General features: G+C 59.5%; 1 protein-coding gene across 3 annotated transcripts in view; it reads right to left on the reverse strand.

Annotated features, from left to right (window-relative positions):
- Positions 1-15,591, reverse strand: part of NELL1 (neural EGFL like 1) — a 678,881-nt gene that overhangs the window by 584,190 nt on the left and 79,100 nt on the right. For all 3 annotated transcript variants that reach the window (XM_048483516.1, XM_048483514.1, XM_048483513.1), the window contains exon 3: positions 13,743-13,893. In XM_048483516.1, coding sequence (XP_048339473.1) covers positions 13,743-13,893 — 151 coding nt within the window. The remainder of the gene's footprint in view (positions 1-13,742; positions 13,894-15,591) is intronic.

Raw genomic sequence — 15,591 nt, forward strand, 5'->3', positions numbered from 1 at the left:
CTGTGGCAGGCCGGCAGGCAGGGAGAGATGTGACCCCACTTGAAGTGGTGCCCAGGGAACATGTGATACCTGCCATACCTTAAATATGCTGCTGTTTCCGTTGGATACATAGAAGACATAGAAGACATAGAAAAAGGTAAGTCTGAATCATGTCTTAGAACTCTCTTCAGCAGTGTCACAGGAGTCTATGCTTTCTTTCATGGTCTTTAATATCCATATGAGATGGCTGAATCAGATTATTCATTACTTCCATGTCAGGTATATGCTGATGCAGATGCTGCTGACACATTTATATTACCACCACTTTGCAACAGACCCCCTCACCTCCTCAACTTCTTGAGGCAGGCTAAAGGGTTTCTGACCAGGTTTGTCAGATTTCTCACCTTTTCTTCATGGACTGAACTGCTTAGGTTGGTAGGATGGAGTAATTTCAAAGGACTATAGCTAAACCCTATTATTCTCCCAGAAGGTAAGAGGAGTCCATTCTTTTACTTTCTGGCAAACCCCTTCTCAATGTACACTAAATAAATCTGAAGCAAGTTCAAGTCAAACAGAATCAGAAGAGATGGCAAAAGGAGAAACTTGGCAGTTGGCACTATACTGAGCCATGTTTCTGTAACTTTTTAGTTTGGTTATTCTAACAGATTCTGTGTGGGGCTGTCCTTCACATGGAATCAATGACTGGTACAAAATGCTGCTGCTCATTTGATAACTTGTGAGTCTCCATGGCATATATCACGAAAGTACAACAACTTCACAGATTACCGTTTTTCAGAATTCAGCTCAAGGTGGTTATTACCTGTAACATTATTGAAGGTCTGCCTTCCCCTACATTTATCCACTCTCACAGGTCTTTTGAACAACTCTTTTGGGCTGTAATCTTCCAGAAGATTGAGGCCTCCTTGCCATAATTATGAGCTTTTGGGGAAGTACTCTATCAGTATCAGTCTAGTACTCTATCGGTCTAAAATACTCTATCAGTCTAGTACTCTATCAATCTAAAATAGACTTCTCAAGGATGTCAGGAAAAACCCACTTCACTCTCAGTTGCTAGGTTGAAATCTGCCTGCACTCCACAGAATCCCAAGACTTGCAGGGAGAGGGCAAGCAAAGGATTTCCTCTGGCATTGCCTCGTCTGACATGGAGGCATTTGGAACGGTCCATTGGTAGACTTACCCTGAAGGGGCCTTCTCCTGGACGTGTGGGGGGGGGGGGGGGTGGGGGGGGGGGGGGGGGGGGGGGGGGGGGGGGGGGGGGGGGGGGGGGGGGGGGGGGGGGGGGGTTTGGGGGGGGGGGGGTTGGGGGGGGGGGGGGTTTGGGGGGGCGGGGAGTGTGGGGGGGGGGGGGGGTGGGGGGGGGGGGGGGGGGGGGGGGGGGGTGGGGGGGGGGGGGGGGGGGGGGGGGGGGGGGGGAGGTTAGGGGGGTGGGGCGGGGGTGGGAAGGGGGGGGGGGGGGGTGGGGGGGGGGGGGGGTGGGGGGGGGGGGGGGTGGGGGGGGGGGGGGGTGGGGGGGGGGGGGGGTGGGGGGGGGGGGGGGTGGGGGGGGGGGGGGGTGGGGGGGGGGGGGGGTGGGGGGGGGGGGGGGTGGGGGGGGGGGGGGGTGGGGGGGGGGGGGGGTGGGGGGGGGGGGGGGTGGGGGGGGGGGGGGGTGGGGGGGGGGGGGGGTGGGGGGGGGGGGGGGTGGGGGGGGGGGGGGGTGGGGGGGGGGGGGGGTGGGGGGGGGGGGGGGTGGGGGGGGGGGGGGGTGGGGGGGGGGGGGGGTGGGGGGGGGGGGGGGTGGGGGGGGGGGGGGGTGGGGGGGGGGGGGGGTGGGGGGGGGGGGGGGTGGGGGGGGGGGGGGGTGGGGGGGGGGGGGGGTGGGGGGGGGGGGGGGTGGGGGGGGGGGGGGGTGGGGGGGGGGGGGGGTGGGGGGGGGGGGGGGTGGGGGGGGGGGGGGGTGGGGGGGGGGGGGGGTGGGGGGGGGGGGGGGTGGGGGGGGGGGGGGGTGGGGGGGGGGGGGGGTGGGGGGGGGGGGGGGTGGGGGGGGGGGGGGGTGGGGGGGGGGGGGGGTGGGGGGGGGGGGGGGTGGGGGGGGGGGGGGGTGGGGGGGGGGGGGGGTGGGGGGGGGGGGGGGTGGGGGGGGGGGGGGGTGGGGGGGGGGGGGGGTGGGGGGGGGGGGGGGTGGGGGGGGGGGGGGGTGGGGGGGGGGGGGGGTGGGGGGGGGGGGGGGTGGGGGGGGGGGGGGGTGGGGGGGGGGGGGGGTGGGGGGGGGGGGGGGTGGGGGGGGGGGGGGGTGGGGGGGGGGGGGGGTGGGGGGGGGGGGGGGTGGGGGGGGGGGGGGGTGGGGGGGGGGGGGGGTGGGGGGGGGGGGGGGTGGGGGGGGGGGGGGGTGGGGGGGGGGGGGGGTGGGGGGGGGGGGGGGTGGGGGGGGGGGGGGGTGGGGGGGGGGGGGGGTGGGGGGGGGGGGGGGTGGGGGGGGGGGGGGGTGGGGGGGGGGGGGGGTGGGGGGGGGGGGGGGTGGGGGGGGGGGGGGGTGGGGGGGGGGGGGGGTGGGGGGGGGGGGGGGTGGGGGGGGGGGGGGGTGGGGGGGGGGGGGGGTGGGGGGGGGGGGGGGTGGGGGGGGGGGGGGGTGGGGGGGGGGGGGGGTGGGGGGGGGGGGGGGTGGGGGGGGGGGGGGGTGGGGGGGGGGGGGGGTGGGGGGGGGGGGGGGTGGGGGGGGGGGGGGGTGGGGGGGGGGGGGGGTGGGGGGGGGGGGGGGTGGGGGGGGGGGGGGGTGGGGGGGGGGGGGGGTGGGGGGGGGGGGGGGTGGGGGGGGGGGGGGGTGGGGGGGGGGGGGGGTGGGGGGGGGGGGGGGTGGGGGGGGGGGGGGGTGGGGGGGGGGGGGGGTGGGGGGGGGGGGGGGTGGGGGGGGGGGGGGGTGGGGGGGGGGGGGGGTGGGGGGGGGGGGGGGTGGGGGGGGGGGGGGGTGGGGGGGGGGGGGGGTGGGGGGGGGGGGGGGTGGGGGGGGGGGGGGGTGGGGGGGGGGGGGGGTGGGGGGGGGGGGGGGTGGGGGGGGGGGGGGGTGGGGGGGGGGGGGGGTGGGGGGGGGGGGGGGTGGGGGGGGGGGGGGGTGGGGGGGGGGGGGGGTGGGGGGGGGGGGGGGTGGGGGGGGGGGGGGGTGGGGGGGGGGGGGGGTGGGGGGGGGGGGGGGTGGGGGGGGGGGGGGGTGGGGGGGGGGGGGGGTGGGGGGGGGGGGGGGTGGGGGGGGGGGGGGGTGGGGGGGGGGGGGGGTGGGGGGGGGGGGGGGTGGGGGGGGGGGGGGGTGGGGGGGGGGGGGGGTGGGGGGGGGGGGGGGTGGGGGGGGGGGGGGGTGGGGGGGGGGGGGGGTGGGGGGGGGGGGGGGTGGGGGGGGGGGGGGGTGGGGGGGGGGGGGGGTGGGGGGGGGGGGGGGTGGGGGGGGGGGGGGGTGGGGGGGGGGGGGGGTGGGGGGGGGGGGGGGTGGGGGGGGGGGGGGGTGGGGGGGGGGGGGGGTGGGGGGGGGGGGGGGTGGGGGGGGGGGGGGGTGGGGGGGGGGGGGGGTGGGGGGGGGGGGGGGTGGGGGGGGGGGGGGGTGGGGGGGGGGGGGGGTGGGGGGGGGGGGGGGTGGGGGGGGGGGGGGGTGGGGGGGGGGGGGGGTGGGGGGGGGGGGGGGTGGGGGGGGGGGGGGGTGGGGGGGGGGGGGGGTGGGGGGGGGGGGGGGTGGGGGGGGGGGGGGGTGGGGGGGGGGGGGGGTGGGGGGGGGGGGGGGTGGGGGGGGGGGGGGGTGGGGGGGGGGGGGGGTGGGGGGGGGGGGGGGTGGGGGGGGGGGGGGGTGGGGGGGGGGGGGGGTGGGGGGGGGGGGGGGTGGGGGGGGGGGGGGGTGGGGGGGGGGGGGGGTGGGGGGGGGGGGGGGTGGGGGGGGGGGGGGGTGGGGGGGGGGGGGGGTGGGGGGGGGGGGGGGTGGGGGGGGGGGGGGGTGGGGGGGGGGGGGGGTGGGGGGGGGGGGGGGTGGGGGGGGGGGGGGGTGGGGGGGGGGGGGGGTGGGGGGGGGGGGGGGTGGGGGGGGGGGGGGGTGGGGGGGGGGGGGGGTGGGGGGGGGGGGGGGTGGGGGGGGGGGGGGGTGGGGGGGGGGGGGGGTGGGGGGGGGGGGGGGTGGGGGGGGGGGGGGGTGGGGGGGGGGGGGGGTGGGGGGGGGGGGGGGTGGGGGGGGGGGGGGGTGGGGGGGGGGGGGGGTGGGGGGGGGGGGGGGTGGGGGGGGGGGGGGGTGGGGGGGGGGGGGGGTGGGGGGGGGGGGGGGTGGGGGGGGGGGGGGGTGGGGGGGGGGGGGGGTGGGGGGGGGGGGGGGTGGGGGGGGGGGGGGGTGGGGGGGGGGGGGGGTGGGGGGGGGGGGGGGTGGGGGGGGGGGGGGGTGGGGGGGGGGGGGGGTGGGGGGGGGGGGGGGTGGGGGGGGGGGGGGGTGGGGGGGGGGGGGGGTGGGGGGGGGGGGGGGTGGGGGGGGGGGGGGGTGGGGGGGGGGGGGGGTGGGGGGGGGGGGGGGTGGGGGGGGGGGGGGGTGGGGGGGGGGGGGGGTGGGGGGGGGGGGGGGTGGGGGGGGGGGGGGGTGGGGGGGGGGGGGGGTGGGGGGGGGGGGGGGTGGGGGGGGGGGGGGGTGGGGGGGGGGGGGGGTGGGGGGGGGGGGGGGTGGGGGGGGGGGGGGGTGGGGGGGGGGGGGGGTGGGGGGGGGGGGGGGTGGGGGGGGGGGGGGGTGGGGGGGGGGGGGGGTGGGGGGGGGGGGGGGTGGGGGGGGGGGGGGGTGGGGGGGGGGGGGGGTGGGGGGGGGGGGGGGTGGGGGGGGGGGGGGGTGGGGGGGGGGGGGGGTGGGGGGGGGGGGGGGTGGGGGGGGGGGGGGGTGGGGGGGGGGGGGGGTGGGGGGGGGGGGGGGTGGGGGGGGGGGGGGGTGGGGGGGGGGGGGGGTGGGGGGGGGGGGGGGTGGGGGGGGGGGGGGGTGGGGGGGGGGGGGGGTGGGGGGGGGGGGGGGTGGGGGGGGGGGGGGGTGGGGGGGGGGGGGGGTGGGGGGGGGGGGGGGTGGGGGGGGGGGGGGGTGGGGGGGGGGGGGGGTGGGGGGGGGGGGGGGTGGGGGGGGGGGGGGGTGGGGGGGGGGGGGGGTGGGGGGGGGGGGGGGTGGGGGGGGGGGGGGGTGGGGGGGGGGGGGGGTGGGGGGGGGGGGGGGTGGGGGGGGGGGGGGGTGGGGGGGGGGGGGGGTGGGGGGGGGGGGGGGTGGGGGGGGGGGGGGGTGGGGGGGGGGGGGGGTGGGGGGGGGGGGGGGTGGGGGGGGGGGGGGGTGGGGGGGGGGGGGGGTGGGGGGGGGGGGGGGTGGGGGGGGGGGGGGGTGGGGGGGGGGGGGGGTGGGGGGGGGGGGGGGTGGGGGGGGGGGGGGGTGGGGGGGGGGGGGGGTGGGGGGGGGGGGGGGTGGGGGGGGGGGGGGGTGGGGGGGGGGGGGGGTGGGGGGGGGGGGGGGTGGGGGGGGGGGGGGGTGGGGGGGGGGGGGGGTGGGGGGGGGGGGGGGTGGGGGGGGGGGGGGGTGGGGGGGGGGGGGGGTGGGGGGGGGGGGGGGTGGGGGGGGGGGGGGGTGGGGGGGGGGGGGGGTGGGGGGGGGGGGGGGTGGGGGGGGGGGGGGGTGGGGGGGGGGGGGGGTGGGGGGGGGGGGGGGTGGGGGGGGGGGGGGGTGGGGGGGGGGGGGGGTGGGGGGGGGGGGGGGTGGGGGGGGGGGGGGGTGGGGGGGGGGGGGGGTGGGGGGGGGGGGGGGTGGGGGGGGGGGGGGGTGGGGGGGGGGGGGGGTGGGGGGGGGGGGGGGGGGGGGGGGGGGGGGGTGGGGGGGGGGGGGGGTGGGGGGGGGGGGGGGTGGGCGGGGGGCGGGGGGGGGGGTGGGGGGGGGGTGGGGGGGGGGGGGGGCGGGTGTGTGGGGTGGGGGGGGGGGGTGGGGGGTGGGGGGGGGGGGGGGGGGGGGGGGGTGGGGGGGGGGGTGGGGGGGGGGGTGGGGGGGTGGGGGGTTGGGGGGGTGGGGGGGTGTGTGGGGGGGGGGGTGGGTGGGGGGGTGGGTGTGTGGGTGGGGGGGGGGGGGGGGGGGGGTGGGGGGGGGGGGGGGGGAGGGGGGGGGGGAGGGGGGGGGGGGGGGGGGGGGGGGGGGGGTGGGGGGTGTTGGGGGGGGGGGGGGGGGGGGGGGGAGGGGGGGGGGTGGGGGCTAACACTCAGCCCCAACCCCGTCCCCCCCCCACGTGGTTGGGGCTGGGTGTTAGCAGTGGTGCATGCTGTGGAGTTAGTAGTACGAGTGCAATGCTGTGCAATGAGGTCAGCTGAGTTTAGCTGACTGGTCTAATCTAGTTAACCCCTAGATGGATTTTATATTTTAAATCAGTTGCTCCTGTAAATTGCATCCGAAGGAAATGTCTGCTGTCATTTGATAGAAGGGTTTTGTAATATATAGGTGGTAGCATTAAGTGTATTTGATTGATCCTGGACTGTGTTAACCATCCATAAGGGAATTTCATCTGGACTAGTGAGACAATGCAATTATCTTCAGTTTCAGCCATACTGCATATGCTTAAGTGGAAACATCATGTCTTGTAAAAATTAGATGGATTTTATATTTTAAATCGATTGCTGTAAATTGCATCCAAAGGAAATTTTACATAATGAGATTATTAGACATTGTTTGGTGGTATGGAATAGAGAGACTACCTCCTTTTCTTTAAAGGTCAGGGCAGATTGGCTTTATAAAAGATATAGCATGATATTGCATTCTGTGTGCTTCCTCATTTACATTGCCCTTGATACAGTGGGCTGGATTTTAAAAACTGTCAGCAGAGTGGTTTCATGGAACAGATCTGTCCTCCTGCCCTCTGGCCCATGAAAAGCTGTTCCAGAGAGTTGCAGGAGAGACTTTTCTCTTTGAGCACTTCTACAAATGTGACAAATTTGCAGCACCATCCGAGCGGCAAGGTGGGCAGTAGTGGTGCTGCGACTATGCCACCCTGCAGCTCCCAGAGAGGCTTCCCAGAAGCATGGGGAGGCTTGCAAAACAAAACAACCTCCCAACTGCCAAGAAACCTTTATGGGGCAGAACGGACTTATGCAGTCCTTTTAGGTTGCGTAAGTTCAGAGTCCCCACTGCCAGTGTGAACCAGAGAACGTCTGGGAGGAAGCTGACTAATGTTGGCTCCTCCCCTGACCATGTCCCCACTGTGCTGGCATCAGCAGGGACACTGGGAGGCTGGCACAGTGTCCCACGCCATGTGTCACTGCCAGGGGAGGCCAGCAGCAGCTGCATGCAAACAGTTTCACCCCTCCATTGTGTTAAGTGCCCTGGAAAGGCCATTTCTGCTGGCTGAAGCTCACGTTATTTCCACCGGTGCATTCACCCCCCCCCCCCATCAGAGTTGTATCTAGGGAAAATGTAACCTGGCACAAAAGCTGAGTTTTCCACACACACCCATATGGGCAGCTGCCCTGCCCCATCACAACCAAACAATATTTGGTTTTGAAGTCAGTGTATAGACCTGGGAGGAAGGAGGAGGGGTGTGGGAGCGAATTTCCGTCCCCCCACGTGACTAAATGACTGCAGCTCAGTACGCCCCATGTAAATCCCCTAGGTACGCTTAACTTCTGGCAAGTCCCACTGAACTTTCTGTCCCAAATAATTTTTTAAAAGTTATTCAGTTATTCAGTCAGCCTTCTAAAATAACTTTTAGTGGCTTTAAAGAAAAGCTTTGTGATGGCTGGAAGGAGCCACAGGGCACAGCAACAGCTGTCCCCTCCCAAATACATTTCACGCAATCGCCTTCCACCACTAGAACAGAAAAGCATATTCTCTACCTCAATATCAATACCCAGGTACAGATCAAGATTAACAAGGTCATTTTGCACCCTTTTCTCCACAAGCAATGTTTTCTTTTTCACTCTATTATATAAAAGAAAAAACACAAAAAAGGGGCAAGCAACCCAAATATGCTACAAAATACAACCTCAACAATAATGACTGAAGTTCAGCAAGAAGTGGTACTTCAAGTTCAAGCCAACAATCTTTTGGAATGTCAAGATCTAGCACTTGGCTCAATAATCATGTATCAGATCATCTCACCTGCAAAGATAAAGGCTAGTAGTGTGTGTGATCTGCATTGTGATAGAATGGCTTTTTTGTGTTCTGCTGCAAGCACTGCTTCTGATGTCAGTATTAGCCTTGGAATCAAGCTAATCACAAAACATTTCTCTTCCTCTGACTGCCTCCAAACCATATTAAATACACCTACAGTCCAGTCATTACTCAAGATTCAGAAGCTTATGTATTTATTTCAGGTATTATCAAACTTCAGCTATCATGAAAAGCACTGCTGATGGGGTCCTAAATCATGAAACAACAGCACAGCTGCCATGGAACATAAGAAACAGAGAGAAATATTTACTATGATCTATTCAACTACCAGAATGCAAAAGGGGTAAGAAATAAAGATATTACAGCAGAGTTCCATGAACTTCTGAAGAACTGGTATATACATTCTGTTTTAGCAGTAGGCTTCTAAGGCTGATAACAGACTCCTCAGAACAAAGGTATGCAGCAGTAGCAGCCTGGGTCTGGCCCTCAAGGTCACAATCTGGATATTGGTTCCTGCAGTGAAGCCTTAATCACTGGTGAGGTCAACTGGATGAACCAGCAAACCTGGGCTCCCTCTACTCAGGGGTTGATTGAGACCTGATCCTGCAAAGAACCATGTGTGTTTGGACATTAGTCTGGTTCAGTGACAGCAGCATATGTCACCAATGTGCTACCTCCTCCCAGACAAGCTGTCTCCATGGCTCCAAGCAGATGGGAAAGACACTCTCCTGGCATCAGGCAAATTGGTAGCACTGTCCAGAGCTGAAGCTTCAGAGGGAATCTCTTTAACCAAGGCCTCCTCTTCTCCCCAACCCTCTGTCTCTTTGCAGATGCCTCTGTTTTAGTTCTGACTGGTGGCCCTCTTAGCTTTACCCTCCAGAACAGAGACCCCAGGTCCCCCAGTGAGATTATTAGTCAGCTGGGCACCAGTCCCTTCTCTGCTGAGGGCAGAGACAGCCAGGACAGCTCCCAGGAGGGTCTTTTCAGTGGGACCACTCATGGAGCAAGGGAGCTCTTTTTTCTGCACAGAAGGGAAGTCAGGCTGGGGAAGAAGAGCCCTTCGGACTGGTGTCTTGTCACTTGGGGTTTGTTGGCTCTGCTTTCTATCTCACCCCGTGCTTTGTGTTGGGCTATGGAGAATGCTCCCCCCTCCTTGCATCACAGTCTTTCTTTTAAGAAGGGATGGCCAATTGGCCATGCTGGCAGGGGCTGATGGGATTTGTAGTCCATGAACATCTGGAGAGCCACAGGTTGCAGCCCCCTGGCTTAGAGCCTCCCTCTTTTGGGGAAAACCTGGCCCCTATGTCAGAAGGGCTTCTTGGGCAGTAGCAGCCTAATCCAGAATTGCAGCAGCAAAAACAAGAAAAGTGCCATTATAAAAAGACAAGGAGCTTGGCTTGTATGCTTGAGCTAATATTACTGTACAGTTATCTAAAAGATGGGTGTTTGGGTGGGGGCACAATTTCAGTGCTTGCCCTGGGTGCCATTTTCGGTAGATATCCCCCTGCACTCACAAATGGCCTGCCATTAGACAAGGTTCAAAAGATGACAGGGAATGAAAAAGAAGAGCCATTGGTAACAGAGATAAGCTATAAAGTCCCAAACACAGGCTGCAAAAAACACAAGCAAATATGAGAAGAAGTTTCACGCCAAGAAATTTACAAGATCTTTGTTAAATCAAAATGCCTCACAAATGTCAGCTAACCCAAGCAGCATGGCAGAAAAATCTGACTTTAAACCTTTCCGTTTTATTTTTATTTCTCTTCTAGTCAGTGTCTCTCAATAAAATACCTTAGATTAAAAGGAAACCTGAATTTAATGCAAGCAATCATGCTGACATCTCACTCATTACCAATTAAGTGAATTCATGACTTGCCACTGGCTTGGCTCCAGCCTTGTTTTTATTTGTGCAGTACCCTTTCCTATTATGGAGACAGTGCTCTGCTGAAGAGGATGCTCTTCTAGTATTAACTTGCTCATATAAGAGCAATGTCTTCCAGTTACCTTAGAACTAGAACCACCACAGGAATACTCTCCTAACAAAGCATGCACTGAAAGGGATGAACATACATGAATATCCAGGAAGCTGCAAAACACTGAATCAAACCAATGATCCATCCAGGTCAGTTCTGTCTACTCAGACTAGCAGTGGCCATCCAGCTTCTTAGTTAGAAGTCTTTCATATCACCCACTACGTAATTCTTTTAACTGAGGATGAAGGGGATTGAACCTGGGACTTTCTGCATAACAAGCAGATACTGTGCCCCTCTTCAAAACACTACACGCATAAAAGCATGGCCTAAGATCCACACCACTGTGGGAAGCCCTGCTTTTCTAGGTAAGAAAACAAACTGCAAAAGTTAAAGAACAAAAGTGGTTCACAAAGTGATTCTGATAGTACACCCATATTCCAGGTAACAGAAGTACTATTTAGTCCCCAACAAAACTCTTCATTTTTACAGAAACCAGTTAGCATGTATGTGCAGAATCTATCTGAATTACAACAGTGGTAATTTCACTGAAATCAAGAATGTAATATTTTTTCCCTTGGTGATTTAAATAAATCCATCTTCTTAAAAAGTAGTTACTAGATGGTTAAAACATTCATACATGATGGTGTATTCTAGCATTTTGTTTGGTTTTGGTGTTGCATATGGTATTTTACAGTATATAAATAACTTTGTCAAGCTGTATTGGAATTTGGCTAACAAATGAATACATATTGAAGTGAGAGGATCTCAGGAGCAACACATTGAGGCTTCAGTGACAATGTTCTTTCATTCACAAAAATCTGTATTTGCTGAAAATAGAAGCTCAGCCCTGACACTGAGCTTTCTATGTATAAAAATATTGTTTTTCAGGAGGATCCCTCAATCATAAAACCATAAAATCAATAATATTAGGATATGTTTTACACGCCACCATTGCAGGATTGAGTCTGAACTGGCAACTATTTATTCTGTTAACTGCTACCGCTGAGGCAAACAGAAGTGTGAGGGAAGCTGTCAGGGTTTCCATTTTGACTGTGCTCTACCCTGTGGAGCAGGGCAAAGAAACACCTCTATGGTACAGACTGGTAATATACAGCTGGCTGATAAGTAGAAAAAGAAGACTTTGAATTTACACCCTGCCTTTCTGTCCTGTAAGAAGTCTCAAAGCAACCTACAAACTCCTTTCCCTTCTTTTCCCCACAACAGATCACTTGGTGGGGCTGACAGAGTTCTGAAAAACTGTGATTAACCCAAGGAACGTAGGAGTGGGGAAACAAATCCAGTTCCACTGCTCATGTGTAGGGAATCAAACCTGGTTCTCCAGATTAGAGTTCACTGCTCTTAACTACTGCATCACACTGGTCTCAGTATCTACTTGAAAACTTGTTCTGAAAGGGTGACATTTTAACCCCTCATGTCACACCCTGAAGTAAGAACTACCAGAGAAGCACTGGCAGAAAAACCTTGAGGACTAGAATGAAGAGACTAAAATATTTGGCCATTAGAAGTGTGGAAAAAATATCAGAAAGATTCAAATATGGGTATATTGGACTTGAAATTTTTTTCAGATTCCCAATTTTTTCTGAATTTCCAAATTATTATGGGGGCTTTGGGGAGCCCAAAATTGTCTCTATTATACTCAGTTGAGAATCTTTCTGGAGCTCAGAGGGTTTTTTTAAAAAAAGGCACCAAATTTTCAACACAGTTAATGATGACTTTCCTTACAAGAACCCCCAGGTTTAGTAACAAATGGGTCAGAGGATCCAATTTTATGTGGTCTCATCCATCCTCTATTGTTTCCAGTGAATGAAGAACAGTCTTTTTTCTTTCATGGAAAAAGTAAAGTGGTATGTCTGTCAATGTCTCCCACACCAAGAACCAACACAAACCCAACAGAACCAAACCAGAAACCTGGGATTCAGTGGAACCATGTGAACGGTCATATACGCCGACCCAACCCTTACCATGGCCATGCGAAAACGGCCAATGAGACAAAATCTAACAGAACCAAGTACAATGTGACTGCAAATGCCATCCAGAACCACCACTCTAGCAGTGCAAGCCAAACAGAACCATTGTCAAAACTTAGAATCCCAGCCTCTTTAAAGGTGTTTTTTCTCCTCCCAAAGACAAAAAGTGTGGAGCAGCATGCAGGGCAGGGAAGCAACTTTTGCTAGCCCTGCAGAACCTGTCCAGAAGCTGATCAGATCCCAGACCCACTCAGGCAATAGGAGATTAGCAAACCCTATGTCAAACTAGATAATCTCTTGAGTGGGAACTGAAGGTGGGTGGCTGCAAGCCCAGAGAAAGAAATGGCAATGGAATGGTGATGCAAAATGCCCCGCAGAACCCGGTACTACTGTGTCAGTGCAAGCCCAAACTGCATCGAGAGAATCACTGGCAACACTTCATCCAAGTGTGTGGGGGGAAAGAGGTTTTTGCAAGACCAGCAAAATAAATCCAGTGCCAGTCTGCCAGTGCAAGCTTAACAGGAGAACTAAAGCTCATCCAGACTGATAAAAAGAAATTCAAGCACTGAGTGGAGGAGGAGGAGGAGGAGGAGGACGAGGAGGAGAAGGAGAAGAAGATGGAGAAGAAGAAGAAGAAGAAGAAGAAGTCCAAGTGAAGGGGGGGAAACAGGAAAAAAACCCAACCAGTCCCCACATTTACTGACAGCTGCGGCAAGCATGGTATTTATTGCAGCTATTTGAAAATGTCTTCAGTTGGTACCTTCTTCAGGATAGCTCCTAAGAACATCTTTTGAATTCATCTCTTTGCAAGTTTAAAAGCAAGTTTGGGCATTCTCATTTGATTTAATCTGTGGCATAGCTAAATGAATTAGGTCAATGTACAGTTACTATGTCAGACTACACAGGGAGGCCACTGAAATCCACAAACACCAAGACAACTTCAATAAAAAGGAAGAAATTCTGAGAATTAACAAAACTTGGCTACCAGTTCTTAAAAACACCAGAATCAAAGGCCAAGGGCATGCTAGGTTCATGGACAATGGACTCCACCCAGACACAAGATTTGCATTCACTAAAACTACTGCAGGGAATGCAACTGCAAATACGAATGTAAATGGACTGAAAAAAACACCTGCAGTACCGTGCAGTCAACCATATCTTTGCATAGCAAGTTCCACCCAAACACTTACCGAAGGTTCCCCACCCCGGGTCATGGACATATATACCCCACTAAACATTCCCTTCTCAGTGGACACAGTGTGTAACACCTTCGATACACCTCTGAAGATGCAAGCCACAGATGTAGGCGAAACGTTAGGAACAAGATCTACCAGACCATGGCCACTGCCCGGAAAGCCCACAACAGCCAATTGGGTCAATGTTTCCTTCTTAACTTTGGTGTTGCTAATTTTGCATTTAATGACTGTGCAGAACTTTGTTCTTAGAGTTCTCATTGATTGTTTTATCATTTTTTAATAAAGCATCATAAGAAAGCTTTATGCTGATGGTATATGTTTGCTTACTTTATCACCAAATCATGGTTTGACATTCAAGAGATTTGAGAACTAGGAGGAATGCAAGCCAGACACTTACTTCTGTGAGCCCAAACTATCACAGGCTTGCATTACATGCTACTGGACCAGGAGAGGATTTAACAAAAGCTGGTTTTTCCCTTACCTGTGTTCCAGTTCTCGTATAGATAGAATGACTCCTGAAGTTGATGCCCGCTGTTGTAGTGTGGCTAGAAATGTGAATTCGCTTTTATTCCGGAACAGTTGAATTAACTTCTCATTTGTGTGGGGTGCTGCATGGATTTCTCTGTCTATATCTAAAAAGTTCAATTGAAAAAGAGGAGATAAAACATACTGTAAAAATGTTTACGTGTAAAAGAGTAAGAAAATACTTTCAGTTTTTGTCTCCAATAGACATCCTTCATTCTGAAAGACTTGAATATTATGTACTACAACACAACCATGAAATGGGGATACAGAAAATACTATATTTATCTGTGCCCCATTTGTCACACTGATGAGTTCACAATCGGACAGGTGCTGGTTTTCTGACAGAGTCTCTGACAGGAGATGCCGAGCCATTCAGATTTGCTATCAGCAGATTACATTGCTGATTCAGGAAGTGTATTGCAACCAGATAATGTTACCAAATTCAGAAAGGCTCACTACTGCCGGAGTCACTTGCTTGCTAGGTCCAATTTCAATTTTACAATTGTTTTCTGCAATAATACATCTAGAGAAGTCATCCTTGTACCGGGTGGGGACAGAATGTATTGCTAGAAATACTTGTGGATATATCGGTGACTGCCAAATGTATTTAATTCAATACATACACACACATACTGGCAGAACAATCATCATTCCTGGGACTTTAAACAGGTAGTTCATGAAACATTTATGAGACCAGTACCTGTCTTTCAGAGATGTACACCCACTCAATGCTCAAGCACAGAAAAACTCCACACAGACCCACTTACTTTCCTGCCACTCATGCAGGATAGAGATTCTAGTTCTAATCATTTAAAATAATGAATATCTCTTATGTTGTATAATCACTGTGGAGTTGAATCCTGGTAGGGAACATCAGATATCATACAAATATCTTTAAATCTAAAGTTCACACAGGAACTAGGAGAAAGTAGCAGCACCAGAGAGGCTTCCTATTCCTACCCATCATGTATCTTTGGTTAGTCTTCCCCCTCCCCACACACAAGTTATATATAACTTAACTAGAGGCAGAGTTGTTCCTTATTTGTCATGGTGAGATAAAATGCATTGTAACAGATTGGCATGACATCTTATTAAGTTGATGGAGAGGGGGACGGCCTCTGCCCCTGTGGCTCTACAGCATTGTTTGGAGTCGGTTGCTGGTTGGTTGAGGCAGAGCAGGTTAAAACTTAATCCATCGAAGACAGAGGTCCTTTGGCTGGGCCGTGGTGAGAGGCCTAGGGATTTTCAGCCGCTTGGAAGGGGTCATGTTGGCCCCGACCTCTCTGGCTTGTAGCCTGGGGGTCCGCCTGGATTCCTCCCTTTCTATGGAGGGCCAGGTGGCCCATGTTACCCAGGTTGCTTTTTTCCATCTTCACCAGGCCTGGCGGCTGGCCCCTTACCTCTCCCAGGCTGACCTGGCCACTGTGATCCATGCAACAGTCACCTCAAGGTTGGACCACTGTAACTCGCTCTACGCAGGCCTTCCCTTGAGACTGATCCAGAAGCTGAAGCTGATCCAGAATGCAGCGGCTCGGCTTTTTACAGGGGGTACTTATCAAGATCATATTACCCCCATGCTGCACCGTCTGCACTGGCTCCCGGGGGAATTCCGGATGATCTTCATGGTGCTGGTACTCACCTTCAAGGACCTTCACAGCTTGGGGCCCTCATACCTGCGGGAGTGTCTTACCCCATATGTCCTGAATAGGCTGTTGCATTCTGTGACAGCGGAGTTACTGGAAGTCCCCGGCCCTTCAATGATGTGGCTGGCCTCTACCCGGGCCAGAGCCTTTACGGCCCTGGTC

This window comes from Sphaerodactylus townsendi, linkage group LG02, assembly GCF_021028975.2.
Source record: "Sphaerodactylus townsendi isolate TG3544 linkage group LG02, MPM_Stown_v2.3, whole genome shotgun sequence".
NCBI classification, from domain to species: Eukaryota; Metazoa; Chordata; class Lepidosauria; order Squamata; family Sphaerodactylidae; genus Sphaerodactylus; species Sphaerodactylus townsendi.